The sequence below is a fragment of the Geospiza fortis genome, unplaced genomic scaffold (genome assembly GCF_000277835.1).
Source record: "Geospiza fortis unplaced genomic scaffold, GeoFor_1.0 scaffold231, whole genome shotgun sequence".
Taxonomy (NCBI): domain Eukaryota; kingdom Metazoa; phylum Chordata; class Aves; order Passeriformes; family Thraupidae; genus Geospiza; species Geospiza fortis.
The window spans coordinates 4,219,421-4,230,313 of record NW_005054351.1 but is presented as its reverse complement, the minus strand read 5'-3'; the positions used below and the strand labels follow the sequence as shown (position 1 = coordinate 4,230,313).

The 10,893-nt window shown below is 35.3% G+C and overlaps 1 protein-coding gene across 1 annotated transcript in view; it reads right to left on the bottom strand.

Annotated features, from left to right (window-relative positions):
• The window catches only part of STT3B (STT3 oligosaccharyltransferase complex catalytic subunit B), a 28,770-nt gene extending 21,825 nt beyond the window's left edge, over positions 1 to 6,945 (bottom strand). The window contains exons 1-3 of the mRNA XM_031058890.1: positions 6,816 to 6,945; positions 4,810 to 5,097; positions 3,038 to 3,103 (exon numbers count right to left, since the gene is read on the bottom strand). Of these exons, the coding sequence (XP_030914750.1) occupies positions 3,038 to 3,103; positions 4,810 to 5,082 (339 nt within the window). The 5' untranslated portion in view covers positions 5,083 to 5,097; positions 6,816 to 6,945. The remainder of the gene's footprint in view (positions 1 to 3,037; positions 3,104 to 4,809; positions 5,098 to 6,815) is intronic.
• Positions 6,946 to 10,893: the final 3,948 nt, after the last annotated feature.

The window sequence follows — 10,893 nt, the reverse complement described above, 5'->3', positions numbered from 1 at the left end:
AAGAGTATGGATGCACATGGAAGTAGGACTGAGCACTGTGGAATGATATACAACAATGTTATAGACACTGCAAACCTGTGGCAACAAGAGCTGTTGAAAAGGACTGGTGTACTTAGAACTGAAACACTACAGTGTTAACAGACTGCTGGTTTCAGTGAGGATTTAATGAGCTATCATTACAATGTGCTATCTAAATTTCTAACATATTTAGAAAGGCTCATATTGACTAGACAATCTGTATTTTAACATATCCTCTTGTCATATTACAGTCTAGACTTCTCCCATATGCACCATGCCTAACCTAGATCTTCACTTTTAGCATGCAGTAGCTAATGTGGTTTTCACTTTAATTGTACTTTAGGGTCTATATTCATGTAGCTATTTTTAAAGCCCTAGAATCCAAAAAGAAACCCAAATGACTATGTTCTATAGAACAAATTCTAAAAAAACCATGAGGCCAAGATTACTGTCTTTTGACACTAGTACTACAAACCCCAGCATTTCAAAATTTATGGTAAGCAATTCAGACAATGTGAAACAAGTAGAATAAAATAATCTAAGTTCTCTAGTAACTCAATTCAGATTATTAAAATCCTAGTACCTAATTACTTGGATAAAGTATCATGTTTTACACAGGTAAGTATATTTAATGGGAGAAAACATGTACCTGAAGACAGGTAAGACAGAATAGAATTCAAACTTACAAATAGAAAACTGCCAAATTCAGGGAAAGGTTTGAATGAAGAAGGTTGCAGTTTGCATGGACCAGAGACCCGCATCCCTAATTATCAAAATATGAACCCAAATCTAAGCACTGAAAATTATACTGAAGATGCACTTCGGAACTTTTCAAACAAAACTGAGGCATCCTCACAGATTGGCAAAAAGAGTGGAGACATGCTATTACTCCTACAGGATTGCTTCAATGTAAAGCCTCTTTTATTTTACCTCCTTGCCATGAAAAGCCATATGAAGCAGAAGCTGATGAAGTAAAACAAAGGCTAAAAATATAAATCCAAGGAGAAAACACCCTTCTCTATATTGAATCCAATGCAAGGCTATGAGTCAAATTACCACAGTGAGTTAGGTATATATTCTAAGGAAGATTTAGTTATCAGGAAAGATTTGTCAGTTCATGCAATATCCCTTTGCCTTTCAAGCTGTTGTCCAGATTTCCCATTCAAGGACTGAACTCTTACTACCTCAAAGCTTAAACTAAATTTGATTTAATTTCCAACTTACACTGAAAATTACTAACTCCACCAGAGAAAGACAAATTATTACAATGTAACATAGAAAACAGATGTAAATAAAAAACAGAAAATAGAAATGTAAATAGAAAATTATGTTTTGTCCTAAACGTATACTTAAGCAAAATATCTAGAAGGGCAACTCCACAAAACTCTTTCCAAAAGGTAAATACAATGTAGGGAAGGCCATCATATGTGGGATGATGCAGATACAAGTAATAAAATTCTAACATCTATTCACTGAGATGTGAAGCTAAGCTACAGATGAATCTGAACCTTTCACGAGCTGATAGAACTTGAAAGGAAATTAACAGCACCCCCATTTATATATAAGGATTGATTGTCATGATTACATTGATTCTTAAGTTCAGATACCATGTACACACATCACCACATACTCTCACAATCAATCACTCTCACATACAATCCCACACACCAAGATGCTAAGAACCTGTTATTGTGTGATTTTTAGCAGCAAAATTGTGAAAGTATTGTATTTGTTATTTGTATGTTTATTAAGGCACCTTTAGAGAATCTTACCAATAAATTGGCACAATATAAAAAAATACTGTGCTATATAAATATTACAATTCAAAAATTTACTTGCAGCTTTTATACTGGACTTAAACATGTACCCAAGCTACAGGACCTTTTCACTATAAAGCTATATAAACAGCAATGCTGTGTATAAAGAAGTGGCTCTCTATTAAGCAATGTGGCAAAAAGGAGGAGAAATGGAATGAATAAATGTACTCTTAACAAGAAATAGCTATCTTAGTATCTTTGGTGACAAACACAAGGCTATTACCTCCTATATTAACTGCAAAAGTCTCCCAGAAAACCAAATGGACATTAAAGCTAGAGGAAATAGACAGCATCCAGACAACTTTTGAATTAACCTTGACTTTAAGGTACATAAACCAATCCAGAAGCTCCTTTTTTCTGCAAACTCAGTTACCTGATAGTAGAAAAGCAGTATTTGAAACCTCAGTCTTAACTGTTACCAAACAATTAGCCTGTCCTAGCACTGGCTATTTTGAGGGTAATTTATTTTTCATACAACCACAAAAAGTTTATCAGTTGGGGGAAAAAAAACCACATGTTTGACTCAAACAAGAGAATTCTTAGTGTAATGTTTCAGAAGATGGAGGAGGAGGAAAACCAATTCCCTCCATTTTTCTATTCATTTTATCTCCTCATGTTTACTAGTGTTGTCCCTCTCTGTTAACCCTTAGGAAAATCTCTGCAATAGCCTTCATTTTCATAGATCAAGAATGAAAAGGGCATTTATGATCATTTATTATGACATTGAAGTCATTCATCAGTTCTGGTGGTAAGCTTTACTTTATAGCATAATTATACCCACAGAAATAGCTTCCAAAATTATAAAAAGGTAACCTTGTCCTCACATTCTAAATATTCTGATTATTATTGCATTATAGTAATGACACACAGACACAGAAACATTAAAATTATACCTTCATTTACCTGTACCCAAATAAAAATCCAACTGAATCAGAGCATCTAATTCACAGCATGGGAAAAATTTGTAAGTAAAGTTATTATATTTTCATTTTTCCCCCCAAGGTATCATGTTGATTTAAATACTTTACCTTTACATACTATGTTGTTTAGTCATATATTTAAGGTTTTAATAACAATACAAGGCAAGAATTTTATATTCTGGCTCCAACAAAGATGAAAATAGCCTTATTCTCTTCTTTGTCAACATATGACTTATGTAAGTTACTCAAATAGTTTAGCTATTACATATACAAAAGCCTTACCATGTAAAAGTAGGATAGACAGCAGCAGATTGTCCAAAAGACTGACCCAGTTTTCACAGACTTCACCTGGAAAAATAACCAAGTATTTATGAATGACAAATCCTGGACAATACTCTAAAGTTTCATCCCAAAACAATTGTTGAGAGAATTTTAGCCTGCATCAAGTTATATTTTATGCTTCTGAACTGATGCCAATAAAATTGTAACACAAATGCAATTCTTTCACACACAAAGGTTAGATGCATTTCTCTAGCAAAAGCATTCAATCCAACTCTCTGCCTTATGACCTGATGTAGAAAGGTAGTTGCAATAGCTCTGTGCTACTTTCTCTGAGACGTTAGAGCACTTTATAATTCTAACTGAAGACCATCCATGCCTTAATTTGCCTGGCATCTGACCCAACTCTGCCATTACAGACAAAAGAGCTACTGCAAAAAATTCACTTAAGGTTAACAAGAGCATCCAGATACTACTAAAGGTTTAGCAGGATCCAGAAACTGCCCCAGGAATATGAATTTGTCTGAAAATTATGGAGGTGACTGTGGTGAGGGAGAACAGGAACGAAGAACAGACATTAAAAAACGCTAGAAAGTTGTCTATAAAATGTATTTGATTCTACAAGAGTTCATGCAAACATTATTTCACTCTGCAGTTTAGTTAAATATGAATTCCATGAGAACAGATAACTGCTATCATATCTCAGTTACTCTAAATTAACAACATAGGTTGATTCTATTATTGTTATCAAACACAGCACACCTTTCCAGCTGCAGCTTATTCTAAAACCAGACTAAAAAAAACTGCATTTAAGTAACACCAGTCACTCAGTCATGAAAAATTCAATTCTCTTCATTATATTCCTACCAACTATATCCCAAATTTGAAATATTCTAAAGCTAAAACATCTGTGAATATGCATCTACTTATGAAAACCAGAACTCTTGACAAAATTATGGAGAAAGTTGTAGTGACCATGTACTTATATGGAGCCCTCTAAATGAAAAGTGCAGGCATTCCAGAATACACAAGAGACTGTACCCTACAGTGTCTGTGCTGAATTAACAATATAGTTATGCTATTTTTGTTATTTCCAAAGTAGGTTCAACAGTCCAGAAATACTCCAGCTTTCCTAAACTCCTTCCTGCAAAACTACCCTATGGATGAAATTCTACACAGATTAAGGAGAGGCAGACATGTTGCTTTAGCAAGCAGGCAAATAAGACACAAGACTGGTTTTTTAAGCACACAAGAAACACTAACATCTGACTCTAGACAGCTTTGACCATTTAATTTGGATACTGAACTCAAAGCCCAGACACTCCATATAGTCAAAAGTCTTTCCAGAAGACAATTTAAAGCATTTCATATTCAAAGTCTTCTCTGAATATGCTATAGTAGCCTATTATCTATATAGCTTTTCACCAGCTTTATAAGGAGGCTAACATTTGATGCACACAGCACTAACACCTCCAAACCAAAAAACAAATAACCCCTCTGTTTGCTTTAAATTTCTAGACTCATCATCATTTTTATTACTACTACAAGACACACATATTCCAGTGGAACTGTGCTTTTACACAGCAAACTGAAGAGCATGATTATGGAGTGGTTCAGATCATGTGACTTCTCAGTACTTGCCTAATCAAGAGCCAAGGGGAAGAGAGATGAGAGGGAGGAAAATAAGAATTCAATGGATTCTAAGAAAATCAGTCATTTGGTTGGAGGAGGAACCAAAAAACCTTTCCAAAGTGAAAGACTCAGCAATTACTTACCCATAAATAGTATGTGAACTGCAGTGCAAAAATAGCTATGCCTTCATTGTCAAAAGATCCTGCTACTGATCGGGATATGTAACCTGGAACTATGGCAATAAAACAGGCAGCTAAAAGCCCTGCTCCCTGGTTCCACAGTTCTCTGGTGAGCAGGAAAGTAGAAATAGCTGTAAGGCCGCTAAAAACTGGTGCTAGAAACACACATACATCTCTTATATGGACTGTCACATTAAGCATATTTAAAATCCAATGTATAAGGCCTGCTGTCACCATCAGTCCTGGGTATACCTACATGGAGATAAAAACCAAAACAAACCAGAACACTAGGTTATTACAGAAAACTGTCATGGTATGCATGCTTACACAGAACTTGCAATTAAACAATAATTTTTAAGCTGATACAAGCAGTGAGTATTAGCATAAGCTAACAGAATTATTTTAGTACTACTTTAATCATGTTTTGACAACAACACTGAATACCCTAGGCTCTTTTAATTTTATCCAAATGCTAACAATAACATATAATCTACTTCATAAATGAAAGAGCAGCATACAGATAATATCCCATCTCGCTTGACATTTATCATATAATGAAAACAATTTGTCATTAAGGTATGGAAGCAGAAACCAAAATTTGCAACAGAATTTCAAGCCAGCTACCAGTTTTAAGGGAATGAAAAAACAAGCCCCAAAAGCCTAAGACATCAAGAAGAAACCCAAAATTTCCCAGTCATATCCATTTTCCTTTAAAATAGACCATGTTATTCTTTCACTTCTTGGTGCCAACAGGGAGAGAAAATGTACTTCAATAAGATCTAATTTTTTAAAGATGAAAACTTGATGGTCAGTCAATTGAATACTATATTTTTGCAAGGTATCTGTAGACATCTTTGGATGGAGGATTAAAACAAACTCCTGTAAAAACTGAATTAAGATGTGCACCAGGAAAGGTAGCATAGACTTACACAAATCTATTGAATCCACCATAGAATATTAGAGAACTTTAGAATAATCTTAATAGGAATTCTACCCTCCCACATTTATCAACATCAGAAAAATCAATACATCCTAGACAAGTTAATATGTACTTCACCTGCCTTAGTTTCTTTCAAAAACTAGGAAGGACATTGGACTAAATTAAATTAACAGATGACTGAACATTCCTCTGCAAATAGTTCAGTTCTTTTTCTTAAGAGGTTTTATTTTGTATAAGACAGGTATGAAAAACATGCACTTAAATGTCGCACAGAGTGTCCAGTACCTCTAAGATACTAAAACAATGGTGATCTAACTGCTACAACAAACTTATACCTTTAAGTGGTATATACTGGCATTAAAAAGCTTTAATGAACTTTCATACATTAGGAAACATGTGGCTGCATTACTTAGTGTTACTAAAGCTATTCCAATGAGTGATATTTGCATTTTGACTTGATAACATTGTTTTGTACACCTTTCCTGTTTTGTGACTTGCATTGATAGCAATCTTAACTAGTCCTGATGCTTTGTACAGGTGGCACACTGATCTAATTTCACAAGGTCTTCTCCCAGTGAAATCCTAACTTTTTTCCATACACACATGAAGTCTACTCAGCATACATAACTGGATTAAAACTTGTACCTTAAGAGATTTAGGTAATGATTTTTAAAAAAAATTCTTTTCAAAGTTTTTCCAGTTTTGATTTCATATAGCGGAATTGTAGGAGCCACAATACTCTTATTTTTTACTTATTAGAATTCATATGAAAGGAAGTTCTGTATTTCCTGGTCACAGTGTGCTATTGGATAAGGCATGTTGACTTAGTTTCTGCAGCTAAAAATTAAAAACATCTCGATATTCCCTCTGCAGCAATTTGACAATTAAAAGCACATTTTATTAAGAGACTCCTTTTATCAACATCATATTTGTACTGAAAGCTCAAAAAACTTCCTAGAAAGTCACCTTTCATTATTTTTTACTTATTAAATTGATTTTTAAAAAATAAACGTATTATTACAATACTTACAGTTCCACCTACTATTCTTCCTAGTGGATACCATGCTCTTTCATCAAACCAATTTAAAAATTCATAAAAGCCATGAGATGCAAGATGATGTGTTGATCTATAGTTAAACCTAGAAAGAAACAGAAGGGTAAGATAAAAATCAAGAGCTTTAGCATCTCATTTACTATGTAAGTACAGTGGTCCTCTCTAAACCTGCAGAGTTTTGAAGTAAATTACTAAGTTCTCAGCCAGTGCATATAATACAGACGACAGTTTACAGTTTTTGGTGGCTTCATTTTTGTGCATAAACTTTAGAAGGTTTTCTTTCACTCTGATACAGTACTCTGGTTATTTTTGTTATTCCTTTCTAAAACTATGAATTTTCAACTACAGTCTATCACATGCAGTCAAGGCAAGACTCCCTTTCTGAGACAGGATAGCTACACGAGCAGCTGCCCTACTTCATGTAAAATTGACAGGTGACTCATTCAATAACAGGCAACAGGAATACAGTCTGTTTGTTCACACTATCAAACCAGTGGCCTTCTTTCAATCAGTAAGAATTTACACAATGTAGAACCTCTGTAGATAAAGTTTCAAAGTTTGTACATATTCTGCTGCAGAGAATTTCTTGTACAACAAAAGGTCTCTCATGCACACCTTCACTTCAGCCTTCCACACTGTATAAAAACCATTTAAAAACACCAACAGACTGCTATTAAGGCATTCATCTTCCACCTTCCTGGCACAAAATATCTCAAACATTTGATAACAAAACTTTTAAACTATTAAAATATCCATTAGTTCTTGAAATTAAGTACCAGGCTGCAAGAAGCAATACAGTGTATGTCATCATAAAAGAGCAAGTCTTTCATGATCACTCATTCAACGGCCAAACTAAAAAGGCTACAGATATTGAGAATGTGAAGCTAGAGAAAGTTTAGGTAGAGAAAAGCCTAGGTGAACACAGCTTCAAAAACAAGCAACATTCACAAAGCCAACCCTTCTAATAGATACTCTAATTGAAATTCAGTTAAGCATGTGAAATTCATTACTTAAAGAAGTATTAAAGATTTTATTCATTAGTTAAATAGAAGTTCAGGTAACTAAATGGAATACTACAACAGACAAAAGGTTAGATGGGCAAACCACCAAAAAAGACTTCCAAAGACATTGCTAGAATTCAAGCCTAGAAAAGACTGTGTGTGTTTTTCTTTTTATCTATTTTATGGAAGAATTCCCTTATATCAGAAATATGCATCCCTTCTGACAAAAATTTTAAAACTAATTCAAATTCTTTTGCGTATCTAAGATTCCCAAAATATCACAGGTTTACTTTGAACCAATTAATTTCCACAGAATAAAGCTAAGGTCATTTAAGACTGCAAACCCCATCAAGTTCCTAATTGTTTAATCAGAACAAGTAGTATCTGAAATAAAACCACATTGAAGTCATGAGCAAATTCTTCATCTACACAGTGGAAGAACAAAAAGAACTGAAATTCAGGTTCAGATGTCAGCAAATTTGCATGTTTCAAGTGTCTGAACTGTCACAGCATCAGTCAAATTATATTAAAAATAAGTAAATAACAGAGTGAAGTACTTTCAGGAACACTTATATCTGTTAAATAAGCATTTATAGAGGATATATTAGCTGATAAAACTGTGGGCTTTCAGAAGTCATTAGTCATGTTTATATAAGAAAATTCACACGAACATCAGTCATTCTGACCTAGAAATCTTTGATTCAAACAGCAATGTGACATTGGTTTCTAATAAGCCTACAACTATTCCCGTTTGACTAGATTTCTAAATATTAATTAATTCTCCAGTTCTAAACTGTCAACTCTAATGTGATCTCTGAAATGCTGTACCTGTAAAATTAGCCTCTTATCTTAGGACAGCAAGGTCTATTGTTAATTTGTTTAGTGCCAAGTGCCTGCAGTATGGTTTGTAACAAATCAGGAGTTTCATATTGCACAGGACACACAGAATCCATCCAGCTACAGACAGGACTGAAAACACTGAAAACCCACAAAATATTGTTATCCCAGAACTTAAAAATGGGACCAAGTAAGATGTTTACTAACACGAATTACTTTCGAATTTTTAAATCATGATTCAAACTCACAGAGGCTACAAAAGTATGACTAATGTTTACTTTTACAGCATCAAAAGATTAGTTAAACAAACGAAATAGGCAAGAAGAATACATATTGACATTCCCCTCATGTTTCCAATTAGCAAAGCTTCGTAACTGACTTCAGAAGGATGCGAACAACTGTCTTGAGCTTTGGCAGCATCCCATTAAGTCTTTAATAAGAATGAATTACCACTTAAAATTGAAATGCAATGTAACAGCATTTTACTTCTACCACTTCAGAAGTAAGAATTTAATCTTCCCTCCTAATATACTCATAGACAGACACAAATCTATTAGCCCTTCTTTCAAAAAAGTGATTCTTTTGGCACAAATGAAAGCATGCAGTTACAGCTGGGGATATCTCTGCGACAAATTATGGGTGATACTACAGTATATTGTGAGAAGACCCGTGAGAACAAGAAACAACCTTCTAGACACAAAAACTAGAAATAAAAATATTTAGAAGCTTAATTCAGCACCTCACTTTGACTTAAAAAAAAAAGTGCCCACTTCACCTCCCACTAGGTTAGCTGCAAACAAAAATAAGTTAAAATGTCAACATAAACCTATGCACACATCAGGAAAACATTGCTGTGACGTTGCATATCAAAGCCAGCTTCAGGCATGGACAAACTGGCAGCAATGGACAGTGCGCCAGACAAAAGTCTAGTTTGGCACTCATATGATGATGCCAGTATTATGCTCTGGTATTACTTAGCCCTTCAGAGCACTTTTTTAGGGACAAGCCTGAGCCTTGTGAAACTGTTTCCCTTTAAGCTAGGACAGAGAGTGCTGCTAACAAATAGCGAGCATCGCAACCAGTCACACCTCCTTACTATATTGGTACTTTTCAAACTGTGCTTCAAGCGCAGCACAGTGGTATTGCATTTCTACTGCAATGCTATCACAGTACCTGCAACTATCTATAGGTTCCACAGGGGTGTAAAACAGCCCTGGAAAATATCAGAAAAACTGCCATCTTTGCCTGCACCTGCATCTGGGAGATTCAGGGGCTGCAGCTGAGGAAGCAATCAGAACAGAGGCAAGAACAGCCACTGCTGGGTTGGGGTTGCATGTCAGGTTTGGGGGTCACTGCCTGCCCCAATTCTTCCACTTGCAGCAGCAGCAAGAAGAGGTGGTATTTAGGGTTTTATCCAGCCCTCCTTCTGACCTACTCCATCTTATCCAAGGAGACACTGGAACTGAAGTACACTGCTGGTTGCACTGACTAAACAGTATGCAGCATGATGTGACAGAACCAGAGCGAAGGACAGGATCCCTTTTCTGCCACCCTCAACCCTCACATCCATCTGATCTTGAGGGATGGAAACAGATTACCCATTTCCCAAGATTCCCGCTCATTCTCCCTCACCCCTTGAGGCAAGTCGATTTGAAACAGACCTGAGAAGAATAAAGAACAAAATTATGTGAAGCACATTTTAATTAAATACTTAGCTAGAAAACCTGAGTGAAATATTCAAGTTCTCAGTCCGTGCTGCAAAGAATATTCACACTTGCTAAGATTCAGCAAAGGGCCTGACACCAGGAAGCACTGACTTATTTCAGTCAACATTCTAGGGGAAAAAGTGATGTTCTGCTGTTCTCCTTGCCTCTTTCTGTCATGTCTGTAGTTTGAATTATTTCCTTCTCCAAGCTAAGCTTTAAAGGAATAAACAATCCTAAGTCTTTGCACATTTCAGAATTTAAAGTCCTAACCACCAAACCAGGCTGGTATTGTAGTTTGAACCTTGAGGGGGATGCTCTAATGATCACCTAAATGCTCTGTGTATGGTACCATTAATTTAGTGGCACTGTTGGAGACACCTACATTACAGCTGGTTCAGTAGACAACTGGAGGTAAGTTAATAAAAATACAGTTCTCATTTCATATATTTTAACATAGAACAGAGTATAAGCAGCAACTGCAAAATAACTGAAACAGAGGCATAATCTTTT